Source organism: Apteryx mantelli, chromosome 1, assembly GCF_036417845.1.
Source record: "Apteryx mantelli isolate bAptMan1 chromosome 1, bAptMan1.hap1, whole genome shotgun sequence".
NCBI lineage: Eukaryota > Metazoa > Chordata > Aves > Apterygiformes > Apterygidae > Apteryx > Apteryx mantelli.
In genome coordinates this window covers 158996400-159017042 of record NC_089978.1, presented here as the reverse complement: position 1 = coordinate 159017042, position 20643 = coordinate 158996400, and the positions used below count along the sequence as shown (strand labels likewise).

At 50.0% G+C, this 20643-nt stretch overlaps 1 protein-coding gene across 5 annotated transcripts in view; it reads left to right on the top strand.

The window, feature by feature from the left end:
* Positions 1-7317: 7317 nt before the first annotated feature.
* The window catches only part of HIPK2 (homeodomain interacting protein kinase 2), a 139108-nt gene continuing 125782 nt past the window's right edge, over positions 7318-20643 (top strand). For all 5 annotated transcript variants that reach the window (XM_067308191.1, XM_067308177.1, XM_067308186.1 and 2 more), the window contains exon 1: positions 7318-7544. In XM_067308191.1, the coding sequence (XP_067164292.1) occupies positions 7526-7544 (19 nt within the window). In that variant the 5' untranslated portion in view covers positions 7318-7525. The remainder of the gene's footprint in view (positions 7545-20643) is intronic.

Below are 20643 nucleotides of genomic sequence, written 5' to 3'. Positions count from 1 at the left end.
ATTTTGTTGAAGGAACTTTGTTAAACACTGAGTTGTTATCAGCAGGATATAAAGGCTGCATTTAATCTTCATTGTGTAGAACGGGGCTTTTTTTCTTGCTCTAAGTGCGTCTCTTAATACCGCCTTACCCACGGAATAATTAACAAAGCCTGCATCAGAAATGCGGTCTCCTCCGGAGCTAGGTACTGATGTGCCCTTTCCCACTGCAGCAGAGATAGGAGGGTTTCTAGTAAGCTCTGGGAATCAGCAGTCTCTCAGGAATTTCTGAATGCAAAAAATGCACAACTGGGTGCTACTGCCTATTTTCGCTGGGGGAATTTTCTTCAGTGAATTTTTCCTCCTTCCAAGCAAGGACAAACCTCTGACACTAGCCCACATTATTGTTTGAAGACAGATTGAAATCTTGTGATTCTGACATCGTTTTATTTTTAATTTCCACACTGTAAATGTCAAGGGAAAAAATACCCTAAAAATTATACTTCAGAAGAGACTATAATTACTTCCAATTAAATCATGGCCCTGGTTGTTTGAAAGACTTGACCACAGCTAGAATTTCATTATCTGATAAGCAATTTTTTTTTCATTTCAAAATTTCTTTCTTAATAATAAGAAGAAAAGAACCCAAGACCCTGGCAATAATACCTGAGCCAACTGCAAAAGCTAGATGGTGGGAAGTTGTGCTTAACCCCTCAAAGAGGCCACATCATTTTTAGGCCATTTATTTCAGTGATACTCCTGGTGAGGAAGCAAGGTTCAGAAATGTGATCGAATGTGGTTGTAGGCATGCACAAGGTGACCCAGATCGCTGCTTTCCTTGGGGCATTAATCAGGCTGTGTGCTTTCATGGCACCTTTCCTCCGTCCATGGCACCTAAAGCATTTTGCCAACATCTGTCCTGTTCCTCACTGCCACACTCCTGTTTACATCTGGGTAAATCTGTTGAAGCCACTGAAGTTGTATCAACAAGAAAACAATGAAAAGCACTGGAGATTCTGGTCTTATAATGGGAATTAAGCCTAATTCCCCTGTATTGCTAAGGCTGTATGTCTGAACCATAAATCCAATTGTTACCCCCTAAAAGAGGCATTTGCATTATGCTAGCTGTGGTGATGTTCAATCTGAGTAAAATATCTATGTTTTTATACAGTCACACTCTCTGGTGCATGGGATAATTTTGTTGTGGCTTTTTGCGGTATTGTTTTGAACTTTAGCTATGACTGGGCCACCAGTCCCCAAGCCCACTTAAATATGCACTGTATTTTCCATACGTGTTCAGAGATAAGGGCCTTTACTCAGTACAGTAAAAAAGTAGCAGTCACAGTCCCCATCCAGTACACTTACTGTTTTCTGAAGGGCTTCGGAGTCAGTCTGTGTCGTCGGCAATGCGGAACAGGGAGGAGCGGGCTGCAAGGAGAGGGGGGACTTTGCCGAAACGTCACCTCGGAGAAGGCGCCCAGCCTTGTCGGCTCTGGAGGAAGGATGGTCTTGAAGGGAGCTGAGTTCAGCAGCAGAACAGCAGGAGGGTGTAAAGCCAGTTAATGCTGTAGCTGCTTTCCCTGAGCATCCCACAAGCACAAGACTTTCACCGACTAGCAGTGACCCAAAATCTTGGTTGCATAAGGATGGGATTTTCTCCAGGTGGTGCCACGGAGGTAGTCTACACCGAGGGTTTGCTAATGATTAGTGGGGACATAACGCTGGGAACGGACATACCTGCCTGAGCACCCATGACTTACCTACAGAGCCGACATCCCTGCTATCCATGGAAAAATCTTCCCCCAAATATTCCACATCATAATGGCTAGTCTCTTAGCTGATTGTATTAGGAGGGAAGAAATTAAAAATGGCAATTGACTCACCAGCAAAAAATATGCGAGTGTACCCAGCAAATAAAGTAGATTCCCTCAGCACTTACCTAATAATTTTGCTTTTAATTAAACTGTCCATTCCCGCACTGATTTACATTTAAAAAGAAAACATCTGTGTATATTTCACTAGGAAACCTTCCCCCGGTGTTTACAAAAATATTTTGCTTTGCTTAATGCTAAAGATTTGGGACCTGATTCTCATTAATAAAATGCTGCCTTCCAGCTCCTCTGCAAAGGCAAACAGGTATAAAAGGTTCTTACTGTGGGAGACTTGCAGACCCTGTGCACTTAGAGCATTCCCCTTGTGGTTTTTTACTTTTTTTAATGTACATTACAGCCTTTTATTAGCACATTTTTTTAGGCTGAATCTTTCCAAATGAGAAAAGGTGGTGGATGGGCTTTGCCGTGGCAATGAGCTGAGCAAGCTGGGAATTGGGAACCCCCTCAGCCTCCCTCAGGTTTCTTCAAGAGAAAGAGGGAAAAACTGCACTGTACTAGGCTGCATCTCCGACATTGCCCCTTGCATGCTCTTGGCACAGCTACGGCCTGCCAGAGGGAGCAGAGAAGGGGAGGCACGCCATCCGTGGGCTCTCTGAGCCCCTCTTGCCTCTGCCCAAACAGCTCAAGCCAGGCCCCGCTGCGTGTGCGGCTCATCCCTTTTCCTCTGGCACTCATGGGGATGCAGCGGCGCTCACCACCAGCATCTCTGGGAAGATTTCAAGGGGGCATTTGCTCATCGGGCTCGGTTATGTGACAGCCAGTAATCTTGACCTCACTGCCACATTTCTGCGACGAACTTGAGCCAAAGCCGCTGCTGACTATGAGAGCCTTCCCGTTTTGTTCAGCGGATGTTAGAGCTGGCCCTGTGCACAGGCTTTGACCTTATTTGTGTACGTATTTGTGAATGATGCCCAACAACCGTGTCTGAAAACTTGCCTGCCTTCCTTCTCTCACCCTGTCCTCCTTTTGCCCTGGCCAAAATCTGTTTTAACTTCCAAAAAAGAAAGAAAGAAAGAAAGAGCACCACCCCCAAACCCTCACCACTTCTGGCAAGGAACAGTAACTCTATTCCCTATATTGCAGTTGTGTGTAGAGGCTCTGGTTGTTACCAGCAGTCCCTGAGACATGCCAGTCACACACTGCGTGTCCTCCTGGAGAAGTAACATGCCCAAAGTCATCAAAATTTGAGTATCTGGACCAGAAATGGAAACCAGCCCTCCTGAATCACAGCTGGTGCTGTAAGAAGGCATCCTTCCCTCCCCAGGCTTTGTGTCCACCACCACTGCCAGTGAGTCATGGTGGACAGAGCTGATGATGCTGCTGTCTCGATGGTGCATGACACTCCCTGACAAGGCTGTGTGTTTTATGAGTGTGCTGTGTACTTGTATCCAGACTATGGGTGTGTTTATGACAGACTCAAGTATGCAAATGAATAAATGAAAAATCATAACATGACACATCAAAATGTCCTTTTCCAGCATCAGCTACCCATCGTCTCCTGCAGGAAGGGACCAAAGAGAGGAAATAGTCTGTTAGGAGCGGAGAGTCTCTGTGGACTGAAAATTTTAGTGACGTGTCCTGTTGGTCTCAGGCTTTTGGAGAGCAGGCAACAATCTCTTATGCAGGTGGCCTTGTCCCAGGGGCTGCTGAGGCCACAGTGCCCACGCCTGTGTCCCAATGGGCTCGTTCACACTGCGTGCTTGGCCCTGGCCGGGTTCAGAGGCTTCGCCCAGCAGCCTCGCCGCGCTCTGCGGCTGCGCTAGAGCCAGGGACGGGCAGCTCGACAGCCCAGGGGTCTGTGCTGCCCAACTGCCTGGGGGATTTCGGGGTGCACTGCAGGGACAAGTGCTCCTCCACCACTCCAGCGTGATGGAGAAATGAACTATCCAGCCGGACACAGGTCTCTGCTGAAAGGGGGCCACCACGTTGTGCTGTTAGTAGCTGGGTTTTCTACACAACCCAACCCTCACGCTGACGCAGGGGGAGCTAAGTCCGCCCGGGCGGGCTGCCTGCCTTCCGACATCCACCCCATGGCAGGATTTCCTGACATCGTCTGGGGCCACGGGGGCACTGGCAAGAGGGCCAGGAGGTTCCCATGTTTGCACGGCCTGACTCAGGCGGGGTGCAGGTGGCTGGGGCAAACGTCCTTGTGTGGCTGCTCAGCTTTGGAGGGAACTGAAAGAAGGTGGTAGGCTGCGAGGTGGGCCGTATCCTGAGTGCATCCCTGCCTGTGCAGAGCAGTGGGAAAGTGCAATGAGGGGTCATACCTCCCTCGCCCCAAACCACCTGTCCTGAGTGCCTTCCAGAGGAGACACTCATGCAGGGCCCCAGTGCGAGCCAAGGGGGAAGCCTGTGCCCAGGAGGATGAACCTTTGCTCCTTCTGCATGTCCACACGCTGTGAGCTTGCCCTGTGTGCCGGGTTTTAAGAGCTGATCTGGGCCCAGGTCAGAACCTGTTGGGGCTGGTTTTTGTTTACCCACATGATCTCATTTTGCAGCAGCATTTAAAAATATGCGAGACTAGAACAGCCCTAGCTGGTGAAAACAGCTTTGCTGACTTTCTTATCACTGTACCCATTATCAGCAAATGAGGACTGGTGATTTCTGTGGCGTTACCAAGTCTGAAAGGCAATCAGGAATTGCTGTCCTGGGCCTGCCACGTGCTCCATCAAGTTCAGCACCTTGCCTCTAAAAGAGGTATGATAAGCTGTGCTTTGAATCCAGGCATTTTTTAGCATATTGTAGGTATGTCATGCACAGGCCTCTCAGTCTGGCTGCTCCAGCGTCCATCTCCACACTCTACTCAACTGCAGAGAGCGGCAGCACCATTTCCATGCTTGGGCAACACGATGCGCACTCTGAAAAGCCCTCGGCCAACCTCCTCCCTTTTCTTGAGGGGGCAGGGACAGGGTTTGGTTTATTTTTTGTTTTAAGCTCCTGCATCATGCTGACTTTGATGGGAGTGGAGTTAACTGAGGACCAACAGCTGCAGAATAGCTTCAAGTGAAGTGGAGAGGGTGAGAGGAAAAACAGAGGAAACCATCAGTGCTGCTCTCATGCAGTGGACGCTATTACCACTGTCCCCATTTTACAGCTGAGGAAAGCGGGGCTGATGTGGCTAACCCAAAGTCATGCTGCAGTAAGATACAATGCTGGGGAAAGAGGCCAGTTGCTTTAATCTTCTGCTCCTTCCCCTCTGATCCTGTCTTCTGCTCTTCTCCAATGCTATCCACCTCTCCTCCATGGCTTTGAAATGGGACTCCAAACAGCTGCTGCTCTGATCGAGGGCAAGGAGAAAGGCCTGGATCACAAGCATCAATAGCCTTGAAAAGCAGATAATGTCCTCAATCATAAAAGAAGAGAGAAGTGCAGAATTACAATGACCAGAAATACGCTTCATGAAAACGTGAGGTTATCATCTCAGACCTGAACCCTGATGGTACATCTGCACGGCTAAATAAGTGGAGCAAGAAGCAAGTTTGAATACTACATCCGCTGTCATGTACACTAGTTGCTCCCTGGCTCTGGCTTGCACTTCTCCAGTGGTCCAGCTGGATAAAGCTCCATTTCTTTTCAAGACAATTGGGTACAATCTGGTGTCGTTCAGTCTGGGGATCGCTCTCAAAAGGAAGAACGGATGATACCGCAACAGGTTTTGCTCCCTCTGCTGTACACAGTGCTCCAGTGCTGTCCCAGCAGACTTTGCACCCTCAAACACCTCTACCTGCCCTGCCATTCTCCAGCACATTTAAGTTTCATGTTGTAAACATAACGCTAATGGGCTGCCCTCATGGTATTTTAGGCATTTTTTTACTGGGGGAAAAAAATCTGCAAATACTAAAGCTGTCTTGCAAACAGTGGGGCCCAGGATCATATCCTCTGCTGCGTGGACATGGCCATTCTGCTCTAGCAGCCGATCAGCAAGGATTGCTCCCTGGTCCTTTTTTCTTTCCTAGCACAGGCATGTCCTGAGCACCCCAGCTCTAGGGGACAGGCTGTCAGGAGAGCTTGACTCTCACTGAAATCACTAAATAAAAGTTGCCTGTGTCCTCCTCCTCAAGACATCTCAACAGGAGTGGCTGGGTGTCAAGCCCTGCCGGAACCTAATTCTGCGGTGGGAGAGGTGTGGGCTGGCACCAGCAGCAATGAGAGGCAGCGTTTTTAGGGCTAGCCATAATAGCAGGCGCTAAGAGAGTACATCTTCACTGGTCTAGTCCCAGACTGCTTGCCGGTAAGGAGCTCCAGGTGGGCAGATCCAGACGGGAGTTATTGCAGGATCACAGCCCGAGGTTTTGTTTCCACCTTTGCCAGAGGCTTTGCTGCTGTGTCTTGTGTGTGTCTCAGCTCCCTTGTAATGGGTACCTGGTGACTTACCTTCCTTTGTAAAGCCACTCGGAAGCAAAAGAGGCTCTGGATAATGTGGCTTTACCTACAGTTTTCCTGTATGCACTGACAAAAATGATGCTGATCGGGTTCGTGTTCTTTCTAGCAATAGCTGAATGAGAGACAGATCTTTTAAAATAAAATTGTGGGGGGGGGGGGATAGTGGCTGTCAATCTCAATAAGTAAACACTTCTTTGATGTGGTTCTGTTTAACAAAAAAACCCCAAATCCTAAAAGCAACATCGTATGTTTATTTTAAACGCATCCTCTAAATATTTACACTGCAAGCAAGCTAAATGAAAAAAAAAAGGAAAAATTGGAACTTTTGTCAGCGAACCAGATTGTGAAATGCCTTGAGGGAACAGAAGATTTATTTGGGGAGAGGGGGAGAGGTAGGAATTTTCCATGCTATTGTAAAACATGAGCTCAAATTATATGATCCCCACAGCCAGTGAATTGCAAAGCTTCAATCAGCTGCCTTTTTTATTTTTTTCCTCCTCTCTTTTCTATAAAGGGGGGGGGGGAGACAGAAGTGTTTCACCAACTTCTGTTGACTGTTCCTTTTTTCTCCTGATTGAAATGTGTTGTTAAACAAGATCCCACATAATCTCAGCAGAGGGTTTCTCTCGCTCGCTCCCTCTCCTTCTGGGAAGCCGCGATCAGTGCCATCGGCGCTTGATTATTTGCAAACTCCCTTCGCTTCCCCCCCCCCTTTTTTTCCTCCTCTCCGTCTCCGTCTCTCCCTCTCCCTCCGTCTCTCTCTCTCTCTCTCTCTCCCTTTCTGTCGCCCCCAGTGCAACTTTTGCAGGGAGCCCCGGCGCACGCAGCCATGCCGCGCTGAGCGCGGGGGCACGGCGCCAGCCCCCCTCCCTCCCTCTCTCCCTCCCTCCCTCCTTCCCTCCTTCCCTCCTCCCTCCCCAGCGCCGCCGTCCCGAGCCGGGGGGGCCCCGCCGCCCGCCGCCCCTGCCCGGCCCCGCGCCGCGCCTCGCCTCGCCCCGGCCCCGGCCCGGCCCGGCCCGGCCCGGCCCGGCGCGGCGCCGCCGCCCCCCGCCCGCTCGCCCGCCCGCCCCGGCCGCGTCGGAGGGCCGGCAGCGGGGCTGGATGTGCCCGGCTCCCCCCGCGCTGAGGCGGGCAGCGATGCAGAAGGCAGGCGGCAGCTTCGCCTCCGCCGAGAGACACCCGCTCAAGATGGCAGATGTGTGCTGAGTTTGGGGGGCTGCGATCTCGCGTCGTTCGTGGCGGCGTTGCCATGAATAACAGGCGTCCTTGCACCGATGGCCCCCATGTACGAAGGTAAGGCTGCCCCCGGCCCGGCGCCGCGGAGCCGGCACCGCTCGCCCCCCGCCGCTGCCCGCCGCCCCGCGCTGCCTCCCCGCCCGCGGCCGCGGCCGCATCGGCGGCGAGGCCGGCGGCGGCGGCCGGCGCCCCCCTGCCGCCGCCGCGGCTCCCCGCCGCCGCCGCCGCCGGGGGGGACGTGCCGCCCCGCTCCGCTCCGCTCCTCTCCGCGCCCCGCTCCGCCGGGCCGGCGCGGCGCGGCGCGGCCCCCGGAGGGCTCTTTGGGCCCCCAGTGAGGGGGGGATTTGGGGAGGGGGGTGAAGTCCGTGTCGGTGCCGAGCAGAACAATGAGGTGGACTGAGCTTGTGTGTGCGTGTGTGTGTGTGCGCCTCGGTGTAGTTTTAATTCCCAGTGCTGACCACCCTTTCGCGTATTTTCTAAGAGTTATCCCTTTCTGGGGTTTTGCCGATCGGCTACACGTATTTTCTGGGGTGAGGAAATACTAGTGTGTAGAGGCATCGGCGCCGGGGAGGGGGACAGGGGCTGCGGGCACCAGCCTGTCAGCTCTTTCAGTTTCTCGTTGAATCGAGCTCTGCGTTGCAGTGAAAAGCCAAAGTACCCTAACTTAGTTTTTTTCGGGTTGAAAATAGAGGGGGATGGATACGGGCATATCTCGGGCGACTGGTGAAAAAAAAAATAAATCTGGCTTAATTTAAATCACCTAGCGATGTATTTATTCTCTTCCATCACCCCTTCTGGTTTGGAATTGATTAGAGAGCATTACATAAACTAGAGGGAAATCCATCCAGCTTTATTTTATTTTGCCCAGAAATGTTTTTGCTCCGATCGATTTATAGCGGTGGGAGATTTTAATGTCTGGGAGAGGAAAGAAATAGGGGAAGCAATACTTTTATGTGTATGGCGAGGCTGATAAAACTTATCTGCGGAGAAAATCTAGCAGAGGCTGAAGTGCGCTAAATGAACGCGCTTTCCAGATGGTATAAAGTTACCGATCCGGCGGGGTTATTTCTGGGTAGCCCCGGAGACGGGGAGGATGCCGAGTTTGCACCCCGAAAGAAACAAAGAGGATTGTTTTTCGGCGGCGCAGGGAGGCCGGAGTCCATCCCTCCCCCGCCGCCCGCGGGGGCGCCGGGCGGTGCGGGGCGGCCGCGCCGCGGGAGGGCGCGGAGGGGCCGCGGCGGCGGGGCGCTGCGCGGCGGCGGCGGGGGCCGCGGCGGGCCCGGGGTGCGGGTCGGGGCCAGCGGCGACGGCGCCCTCTGCCGGCCGCGCCGCCGCGCCGCGGACCCCGCGCAGCGCCCCGCGCCCGCCGCGGCCCCTCCGCACCTGCGCGGCCTCCGCGGCGGCCGGGCCCCGCGGCTGAGCGCGGCCGAGGCGCGCCAGGCCTGCCCTGCCTCGCGGCTCCTGCTGCCGTTGCCGGCCGGAGCCCTTCCGCAGCCTGTCGCCTGGGATTGTGGCAGCGATTTGCTCAAGTTCCCACTTCGCCCCCGGCGCTATCATCTGCCGAGGGGGTCTGTTCCCCGCAGCGGGTTTACGGCTCCGCTCCGGGCCGCGGAGGTGGGGCGTTTCGCTTGCCGCCCCGCTCCCCCAGGCTGGAAATAACGACCAGGGCCTGCGGTCGGAGCCAGTGTCTCCTCACCAGCCTGGCCACGCTGCCCTCGGTGTGCTGGCCGGTGGGCGCAGGGTTCCCGCGCCCGGGTGAGTGGAGGGGAGGCCCCCACCTCGGCCTGGTGCTGCCCCAGTGCGGGAGCCCTTCTGGAGGTGGGGGGAAACCAGCCGAGACGGTGGTGCCACGCAGAAGCATCTGCTGGAAGTTTAGCAGTTCCTTACAGCATCCGAACTTCAGCTGTTCCCTTGCTTTTGCTTGACTAGGGAAAGACAGTAGAGCACAAAAATCCCCCCAAAAGCAACCTGTAAGAATAAACTCTCTGGAACTCACACAGAAAAGGCAGCAGGCTCCATGGCCAAACTCTGCAGAATGTGTCAAGCCTTAAAGTGGGTGAATGTCCCAAATCCCCCGAGCCAATAAACAGTGTAAAGACTGGTTTAAGATTGTTTTATCTGTTTTTGGTTGCAATAGGTCTGTCAGTTAGGTTGCTTTCAGAAAGCCTAGAGGGAGGTGGAGGACGGCTTAATGATTGTTATTCACCTCCTAGTTGCCATGAGAGGTCCTTAGTATTCCCTGAAACACCACGGTGCATTGATAAAAACTTACTGCACGCGGGAGGCGATTTCCGCCTTAGAAGGAGACAAGGACTATGATCCTCCCTTCTGAACACAGTATTGCGTGTATAATGAGATTGGGCTGTAGCCCTCCTCTGGAGCATCAGGTACATTTAGGCCACAAAGGAGAGCGCAAGAGCTGACGTGTTGCATTAGTGCTGCGACCGGCAGTAACTTCTGTATTCTCAGTGTTGCACCAGCACTGCACGAGGCCGAGTGATCTCTTGTGGCACGCACACATACACGCACCCACCACCACCACCAGCACAATGAAGGCAAGGGTATGTGAAACTGTATCTCTCCCAACCATACCGATTTCCGAACACAGGCTCTTTTGCAGAAAATATGCCCTGGGAGGAAATGTGACACCTTGGAGGCCTTATAAAATGATTCCAATAGAAGTTTAAGTGAGTGATAACATAGAGCACATGCACAAAGTTGCACGCAATTCTGAATATTTAGGTGAGTGCAGTGCATGCAAGAACTAGGCAGCTGGCTCAAATAGTGGTTCTGGGAAGCAGAATGGTGCCTCACCTGTTATTAATAGCTGAGGCATGATAAATAAACAAATATCTAGTGTGAAATCCTCCCCCCTCCTTCCCCTGTGTATATGGAGAATTTTACCATTAACTTTAAAGAAATCAGAATTTTCACTGTCAATATTCTCCTCTACCATTTTTTCTCATTCATTTTTCCTAAGTGTTTCAGAGCTGAGTGGTAAAATGAAGGACACAAAAACTACCAAGTAAAATAAAACAGAAATAACACCTCTGTGCAATATTTGACCTGGATTTTAGTTTTAGTTGTGAGCCAAAAAGGGAAATGCACTGGGCTGCAAAGCAGGCCTCATCAGGTATAATTCTGCATGGTCTCTGCTCAAGAGGTCAGGCAAACTAATCCCAGCTGCCCCCTGAGCGCTGAACACATAGTTTCTCTGGGGCGGTTGTACTGGCTTCAGGGGAAGCCAAGTCGCCGAGACAGGTGAGGATCTGGTTCTTTGGGCTCTCCTCTAAGCAGCTGTGCAAAATCATCGTCTGTGCGTTTGTGCGAAATTTCCTGCTGTACAGAGGATGCACCCAGCGCCTGTGGACCGGCTGAGACCCACTGAAGGCCTGTTTTAAGAGGGCTTACCACTAGTCTTCGCCGGTGTGTGAACCGTGGGTAGCCTTCTGCATTAGGTGGATGTCTCCAGTGGTTTCCTGGGTGGCTCGTAGCTGGCATCCTTCAGAATCGGGTGTTCAGGAGGTGTTTATATGCTTTAGCCTTTATTTTCTCAACGCTGATTACCTCTGTTTTGGTTTTGTTCCCCTATGCTTCGCTTATTACTTATTCCTGACAACTTTGTTGCAACTTGCAGTGTATTTTTAGCAACAGCGTCAGTAGTTTTATATGTGGGTGGCTTACAGAATTAATATCCGTAATATTTGTAAATTGCACCTCGCCACTGGTGCCACCGCTGGAGCTGCGTGCGGGCAGCGAGCTGCTGGCGGGCCGTTCCTCTTCACATCAGGCACGCGGGGCTTGGGGCCCAAAACCCTGAGCCCGGGCGTGTCACAGCGCAGATCCCGGTTTACGCCAGGGCACTCTCGCAGGGCTCCTGCAGCGGGCTGACCCTAGCCACTTCTGAGCGGATCATCAAATCTCGTTAAAGCGCAGAAAACTTTCTCATCAGGGAGGCAACACCAGTGACACCGAGTAAAGGTCTTTGCCCCAAAATTTGTGCACTGAGATGATAACTAGAAGGTGCTTCCTGTTTATGGAGTAATAACCATAACTGAAGCTAAATCAATGCTGGGACAAAAAGTGTAAGTTTTTATTAGCTCAGGATATGGCTATAGCCAAGATAACAGGAAGCCCCCTCCAGTTATAATTATTGTTCTTATCATGCTGCAATGTCTAGCGATTAAATGTTTTTTTAGATGTACTGGGTGAAAAATGCTGTTTTATTTTCGGGAGCGGAAACAGCACTGCCAAGCCCAGGGGCTGGGGCAAGCAGACAAACAACGTACTTGGACGGAGAGAAGGAATCACAGTTACTAGCCGCAGTATCAAGCCCTTGGACTCAGCCCAGCACATGCTTCCACATGGCTGTAACAGGTGTGGAAAACCCTGCCAGCTCCAGCCAGACACCTCAGCTGGTCTGCAGAGAGCAAAGCCTTTGCCTCAGCACTGGTGGGGTTGGGACCATGTGTGAAAAACCTTAACTGGCTGGCAGGAGAAGGCCTTGGGGTTTGAGAGAGTTGTTTTCATTCTCTGTGCCTCAGTTTCCCCATTTACCCAGTGGTTGCTCTCTACTGCCCTCTTTCCTGCAGTGCTTTGAGACCCCCAGATGAGCAGGCTGCGTAAGAGCTAGCAATGCATCCTGGTCAGTGCAGGTATTCCCCAGGCCAGGGACAACCCACATCCCTCCTCGATGCCTGTCACAGTTTTGAACTCCTGTCACCCCTGGAAGTGAGGCCATTTACTCAGAGGTGAAGAGTGGACTTAGATGGCTAATTGAGTAAGCCTAAGTTTTGGCCACCTCACAGCACTGGCGTGTAAAAGCACATGGATATCCATTCTGGAGGAACGCTCTGGGAAGCCAAATCATGGAAGGAATTGGTGAGTCGGGAGCGGAGGTAAATCCCTGTCCGCATTTGCGTGCCTCACAGAGTAGGTCCCTGAGGATGGTGTCACCGCCGTCCTGCCAGCTGGCTTCAGGGCTGGAGTTGAGAGGCAAGTTCAGCCTCGTTCTGCTCGGGTGGGCCAAGACTTCAGTATGTGGCAGATTAGGCCATTTCGCTTAGGTGCAAGTGCCGAGGCCGCTTGGGGTAGTGTGCACCTTTGGGCGAGACCCCTGAGAAGGGAGTTTACAGTGGCCCCATCCCTGCATCCGTACAAGAGTGACACTGGGTATTTTGAAAGTTCCACCCTTTCCCTCTCTGATCCCAATTTAGGAAGGTATTTTAAGGTTTGTGCCTAAATTTGAGCTCACAGGCAGTCCTGCTGACTTCATTAAAATTGTTTATGTCTTTAAAGCTGGGCGCATGCTTAAGTACCTTTCTGACTCATGGCCTCTATAGCTTAATCAGTCCATTTATAAAAATGAGGCTGTTTCCTCACCCTTACTAGGAAATCTCTGCCCTCTGAGTGTGAAATTTTATTTATATGGCTTTTTCCTCCTGTTGGAAGGTTAACTAGTGGATAAAAAGAAGCAATAATTAAATGCTATTAGAAAAAAAGTCTGTCTCTTCACCTATTTACATACCCTAATACAGACCTAGGTGTTTAACACGAGGCCTCCTCTTTTGAAACTCTTCCCCCGGCTAGCAGTACAGAGTTCAGCTTTTGTTTCTGAAATGAACCCAGGTGATAATTTCACTCCAGACTGGGCATTTAGCAATTTGTTTATTTATACTGTGGGGGAAGTAAGGCATGCTATTACCTCCACCTGTTTACAGCAAAGAGAGGACATCTGAGTCTTCTTTCCTTTGGCCAGACCATGAAGCGAGATCCTTCTTCTAGAAGGCACAAGTGCATGTATTTTGGGGCCACTCTTGAATTCGGGTAGCTTTCCAAGTTGGGTAACTTCTATATTAGAAATTATTCTTCTAGGACTTCCTGGGGCAAGTGAGCAGAAAAGGCCGAGCCTTCCTAGGGCATTGCTACATCACAAAATACCTTGGAGAGTCAAAAGTCAGAGCTAAAAGAATTAAAAAGCCATGCCATTGGTGTTTATTTATTTAATGGAAATAATAATAATCTGTGTAATACTGTGTGTTTATACAGTGCTGTATACATTCAAAGTACTGTATAAAGAGTGGCTGTCTAATCCCGCTGCATTTCAGGCCACTGACAGAAAGCCAGAGAATGGGGCCTTTTGCTTATTCACGGTGGGGGTACAAAATGGCCCGCAGGAGAGCAGCATGCTCAGATGAAAGCCCCGCACGCTGCTCCCTGGCTGGATTCTGATTTCACTGAAGCATGGTGTAGGCCAGCAGTGGCCTCAGTGGAAGCTGGGGAGCTGTGCAGGGGGATGCTTCGCGTCTGTGCATTTAGCATTAGCATGTCTTGCCTGCGTTCAGAAGAGAGGGAGAGTTTTATGCTGGGTGGAGGATGACATAATTTGCTTCCCTGTTTTTCTTCATCAATTCCCTCTGAATGGGACATATGCTTGGACAAGCTGAAGCTCATTCTTCAGTCGTGCCTCGTTCTGTCCTGCTCACCTTCCAGGGCCTGTACTGACAACTGTCTCTGGAAGGATGAAGTGAGAAGAATCACTTAAGGTTCTTACATTGAAAAGTGGGAAAGGTCATCCTGCAAGGCAATATATTTGTCAGAGATACTTGGGAAACTCAGAAGGACAGCAGTGTTCCTTGTTTGTTATAACCTTTAAACCTTAAAGGCATTAGCAAGATCTGGAACAACAGTCTTCCACTGAGGTAACCTGCAGGCTAATGTCTCCTTCAGTTCTAAAGGCTGACAGGTTTATCTCACTCAGTGGACTATGCTGAAAGGTCAAAAACAAACTTAGTTCTCACCAAAATTGTTGAAATCATAGAAAATGGGCTTAGGAAATACTTTGAAGTTCTTCCCACAGCTTCAAAGCAGAGTGCATTATACCAAACGTGCTTGTCCAGCACGTTCCCTAACCTGCTTCTCCAACTGATCGCCCGTGGATGGAGGTTCCACAGCCTGCTCAGGCTGTCATCACTATGCTTCTCTATCTTGTCATTAAAAAATTATTTTTTTATCCCGTGTCTTGTCTTCTACAGCTCTGACAATTCTTCCTCTTCTCATTCCCTTCAGCTAGTTCACGTCTCTCTGAATGACAGTGCTGGAGCACAGTACTTTAGCTGAGGTCTTACACGGCCAAGTAGAGCAGAAGTATTGCTCCATGTGTCTTGCAGACCGTGCTCCTGTTTCCACCACAGCATTGTTCATCTGTGATGAGCTTGTGATATGCTGTAGCTCCCAGGTCCTATCCTGAGGTCTGACGTCTGATGAGCCCTTCTCCATCCTGTGTCTGGGGAGCTAGTCTTTCCTACCTGAGCATGTGATTTTGTATTTGTCCTGTTTGAATTTCATCCTACTTCTTTCGATTTGTCAGGATCATTTTGAATTCTAATCTAATTCCACTGACTTTGCAGTCCCTTCCTCCTTGGTGTCACCTGCCAATTTAAAAAAGTACACTCTGTTTCTTCACCAAGATCAGCTTTGTTTTGCACTCTGAACTTCCAAATTTGAAGCACAGAAAAAGAGAAATTGTTTCATGAAAAATAGGAACAGCACCTTGCCCCCAAAACAGAAAAGAAATTGAAAAAAAAAAAACCCCACAACACCTGGCATTTTTCTCATACCTCCTATTTTTTACTGTTCTTTGGTGCTTTATAAGTACAGTATTACTAATAACAGTTATATTTTTTATAGTAGCACCAGGGCCAATGAAAAGCAAGCCCTTATTGCACTAAGCATGGCAGTGACATGAAGTGGCAGATAGTTTCCACCCTGAAGAATTTGCATTTTGTGGAGACACACAGGAGAATGGATAATGCAAGCCGGATGGGCTCTGTGGAGAGAGGAAATTGCAATGTATAGGTTTTTTAAACCTTTTTTGACAGGGGTTAGTTTGGGGAAGGGAGGTATGAGTTGAAGGGAACGAAAAAGTGAGGAAATATGCCAGGAACAAGACAGAAGAGGATGAGAGAGACAGATGTGGAAGAAAGATGAGGGCAAGTGCCTGAGACAGGAGACAAGGAGATGATTCCCAAAAGTAGAGGGCCTGAGGCTGGCACAGCCAAGGCCAGCAGGGAGAGAAAGTTCAGCGAATTGCTGAAGACTCCTGCTTGGACTGTTTTTGCAGCTGCCCTTGCTTGCTTCAGTCCTTCCCTGTTTTTTCCCTGCAGTTGTGTCTAACATCTTAGGCAGGGAAGGCAGGCGAGGATGGGAAGTACCACCTAGACTCGAACATTTACAGGCAGGAATGAGAGTTTGCCTAGGGATTCCCCAGCTGGAGCTGAGACTGGAGGCAAAAATGATGCCACAGCGTTCCTATAAGGTCTCTGATCATGCTCTCTGCGCTCAGAAAATTCTGATCTGACAGGCTTTAGATGAAATGTCAGTACTTCCCATTGATCTGAGAGTCTTGTGGTTTCCTCCCTCACTGCCGTTGCCCTTTCCACGATGAAGGCAGCTACGCTGGAAGAATTTGATCTGCCAGCTTCGCTCCTCCTCCCCAGCAGACCCGGCGTGCTGCATTTTTCTGCATGCCCAGGATGCATTTAAGGGCATGCGTGGCTGCTGCACCCTCAGTGTCCACCCTGCTCTGGGGATCAGTCCAGGGGACCGGAGTGGGTACGAATGCAGAGCTGGCAGCAGCAGCTACGCTCACGTGTGAACATTGCACATGCATGGTGCTGTACACGGATGTGTATGGCCCGAAGGCTGGGTGGCTTCTGATTGTGTGGGGCTCTGTTACGCTCCTCTCTGATAGCTGGTCAGCTGTGTCCATGTGTTTGGCAGTGAGTCTGTAAAATTAGCTTTTTTTTCTCTTGGGCGAAGACACCAAGAAAAGCTCTTTTTTGCTTATAGTTTGGGGTTGGGGTGTTTATTTGCTATTGGATGCAATCCAGTGGGTTCAGTGCGTGTCTGTTTATTTTTGGTTGAAGCCATGACTTTTTTTCTAGTAAAGTTCATAAAGGCACACAGGGTGGCAGTTAGCCAACAAGCTCCCTAACTGTTAGCTGCATTGGTGGGAAGGGGTGTTACGCTAACACTTTTGGAGGGAATTTTAGAGCAGACGATGGAGTGGGTTGATGGAGACTTGGACTCTCTCAGCAAGACTTAGAAAATATCCAGCCCCAGAAAGCTTGCAGAACATTTTGGAGAAAGTTCAGTTTTTCAGGAAGCTCCTATGGTTTCCACAGACTATTTTTCCTTGTAGGCAAAATTTTCAAGTATTTTTTAAAGTATTTTTTAATTTTAAAACATGTTTTGCATTCTGCCTTTGTCTGCAGCAGGGCTGATCACAGAATCACAGAATCGCTGAGGTTGGAAGGGACCTCTGGAGATCATCTAGTCCAACCCCCCTGCTCAAGCAGGGTCACCTAGAGCACATTGCACAGGATTGCATCCAGGCGCGTTTTGAATATCTCCAGAGAAGGAGACTCCACAACCTCTCTGGGCAACCTGTTCCAGTGCTCTGTCACCCTCACAGTGAAGAAGTTTTTCCTCATGTTCAGATGGAATTGTCTGTGTTTCAGTTTGTGCCCATTGCCTCGCGTCCTGTCACTGGGCACCACTGAAAAGAGTCTGGTCCCATCCTCTCGACACCCTCCCTTCAGATACTTGTACACGTTGATAAGATCTCCTCTCAGCCTTCTCTTCTCCAAGCTAAACAGGCCAAGCTCTCTCAGTCTTTCCTCATAAGAGAGATGCTCCAGTCCCCTAATCATCTTTGTGGCCCTTCACTGGACTTGCTCCAGTAGTGCCACATCCCTCTTGTACTGGGGAGCCCAGAACTGGACACAGTACTCCAGATGTGGCCTCACCAGGGCTGAGTAGAGGGGGAGAATCACCTCCCTCGACCTGCTGGCAACACTCTTCCTGATGCAGCCCAGGATACCATTGGCCTTCTTGGCCACAAGGGCACATTGCTGCCTCATGCTTAACTTGATGTCCACCAGCACTCCCAGGTCCTTCTCAGCAGAGCTGCTTTCCAGCAGGTCAACCCCCAACCTGTACTGGCGCATGGGGTTATTCCTCCCCAGGTGCAGGACCCTGCACTTGCCTTTGTTGAACTTCATGAGGTTCCTCTCCGTCCACCTCTCCAGCCTGTCCAGGTCTCTCTGAATGGCAGCACAGCCCTCTGGCGTATCAGCCACTCCTCCCAGTTTTGTATCATCAGCAAACTGGCTGAGGGTGCACTCTGTGCCTTCATCCAGGTCATTGATGAAGAAGTTGAACAAGACTGGACCCAGTCCTGACCCCTGGGGGACACCGCTAGCTACAGGCCTCCAACTAGACTCTGTGCCACTGATCACAACTCTCTGAGCTCTGCCATTCAGCCAGTTCTCAATCCACCTCACTGTCCACTCATCTAACCCACACTTCCTGAGCTTGTCTATGAGGATGCTATGGGAGACAGTGTCGAAAGCCTTGCTGAAGTCTAGGTAGACAACATCCACTGCTCTCCCCTCATCTACCCAGCCAGTCATTCCATCGTAGAAGGCTATCAGATTGGTTAGGCATGATTTCCCCTTGGTGAAGCCATGCTGACTACTCCTGATCACCTTCTTTTCCTCCACATGCTTGGAGATGGCTTCCAGGATGATCTGCTCCATCACCTTTCCAGGGATGGAGGTGAGGCTGACTGGCCTGTAGTTCCCTGGGTCCTCCTTCTTGCCCTTTTTGAAGACTGGGGTGACATTGGCTTTCTTCCAGTCCTCGGGCACCTCTCCTGTTCTCCATGACCTTTCAAAGATGATGGAGAGTGGCTTAGCAATGACATCTGCCAGCTCCCTCAGCACTCGTGGGTGCATCCCATCAGGGCCCATGGATTTGTGGGTGTCAAGTTTGCTTAAATGATCTCTAACCCGATCCTCCTCGACCAAGGGAAAGTCTTCCTTTCTCCAGACTTTCTCTCTTGCCTCCAGGGTCTGGGGTTCCTGAGGGCTGGCCTCAGCAGTAAAGACTGAAGCAAAGAAGGCTTTCAGTAACTCTGCCTTCTCTGCATCCTTCGTCACCAGGGCACCCACCCCATTCAGCAAAGGGCCCACGTTTTCCCTAGTCTTCCTCTTGCTACTGATGTATTTGAAGAAGCCCTTCTTGTTGTCGTTGACATCTCTAGCCAGATTTAATTCCAAACGGGCCTTAGCCTTCCTCGTTGCATCCCTGCATACTCTGACAACATTCCTATATTCCTCCCAAGTGGCCTGTCCCCCTTTCCACTTTCTGTATACTTCCTTCTTCTGTTTGAGTTTTGCCAGGAGCTCCTTGCTCATCCATGCAGGTCTCCTGCCTCCTTTGCTTGACTTCCTACTCATAGGGATGCACCGCTCTTGAGCCTGGAGGAAGTGATGTTTGAATATTAACCAGCTCTCTGATGCCATTAATATATTTATTTTTTCCCTTTGACACTTGTTGTTCCTGGATTGTCCCTGCTCTGCAGCTGTCTGTAGGTGGATTTTGCTTTCTCCCATCACCACGGACTTTCCTTCGTGCTCAGGGCATCCATAAACCTCTCATTGTGACATCATAGGTGTTTCTGTAGCAACAGATTATGATACCAGAACAGAGGATAATATCAAACAGGAGGAGGAAGAGATAAATTATGGGGTTTGTGTGCGTGTGTCTGAGGGCTTGATTATATTCCTGCATCTATTCCAAGGATGTTGTCTGCCTAGTTTCTTCTGCGTTCGTCTTACATGCCTTTTAAAGGTTAGGCAAGAGCTAAAAAAAAGTCTAGCGGTCAGAACAAAACGGGCACACATTTTGATCATCTCCATGTAAACTTAGTAGACCGAGATTTAATTTTTATCTCGGTGGTAGCTCTCCTGTGTCTCCTGAGAGTAATCTAGACTGGAAAAAACTTGGAAGCACAATAATCCCCTGGTGCAGCTTCGCTTTTCTTTTAATTATGCATTATTCGTATCCAGTAACCGCTGAGATCCCAAGTCAAACATCTCCATGCTGCAAGCTTTCCGAAAGGTGGACAAGCACAGCATGGCATTGGCCCAGTGAGTTCGCTGTCTGTATCTGAGAAAGGACGCAACAGGTCTGGGAGGGGGAGAACAGGAAGAAGTAACCAAAGGACGAATGTTACGATCTCTGTGCTGTTTCTGGGAGAAAGGATATCTGTTTGCTTAAAGCATGAGGCTGGAGGTGAAGAACATGTAACTAAATGCATAGGGTTTTATTTTGTTTTCCTAGGCAGCATTTAGTGTTGACAAATTCCAGATAGTTGGGCAAGGAGTTCCTTTTTTCAGCAGGCCTCTCTTTTGCCTCTAAATACAGCTAGTTGTTGTTACTTTCCTATTTAGAAGATTGTCTTTCAAAGTTGGAGGAAAATTTCTGAGAAAACTCTTTAGATATGTTCCTGACTCTTGGTGTGTGAAATCTTTAATCTTCCTCACATGGCAAAATTTCTGGGGAGGTAAATCACCATTGCTGGCCTGTTAAAATATCCAGCCTAGGGTCTGGCCTAACACGGCAAATCTCATGTGATGCTCTGGAGCATCCTAACAGTGACATGAAGTTTTGATCCCACACTTAGGCACTCCAGCACCATGGTGAGAAATGAAGGGTGTGGGTTAAGGCACGGCCACCTCTACTTTACTGCCGTCAGTGTTGCTGTCTCTCAGCTAAACAGGATGGCTCTGAAATAGAAAGATTTGTTTTCTTTTTCAGACATCCCACAAGTCTGCTAAAAGGATCATTTAGTTAGCTACCAGTAGAAAAATATTAGTAATATGTAACAGATCAGTCAGCTTTTGCAATGTGGTGGGGTAGGGGAATACATGATCTGGCTGTGTCTGTTAGGGCGATGAGGTGCCTTGCTGCAGGGCATGCCCTGGGTCAGCAGCAGAGCACTGTTGGGGTTAGGTGATTCCCAGCCTTAAGCTCACAACGTATAAGTGCACAGTAGCTTTCTGTCTTTGAGCAGGGAGTTGGCCTCTCACAGGCTTTGTGGCCATGTTGAATGAAGAGTTTTTGGTCCAGCTCAGTGCAGTGAAGGTGGAGAGAGAGGCAAGTAGCAGGAATTGTACAGGTGTCTCAAACTCTGTGTAGTCAGGGGTTAAAGATATTCAGAACATAGGTGAGCACAGAACATCTCAATAGGAATTAATAGTTGTCACCTTCATGGGAGCTTTTTGGAAGCCAGTACAGACCACAGAGG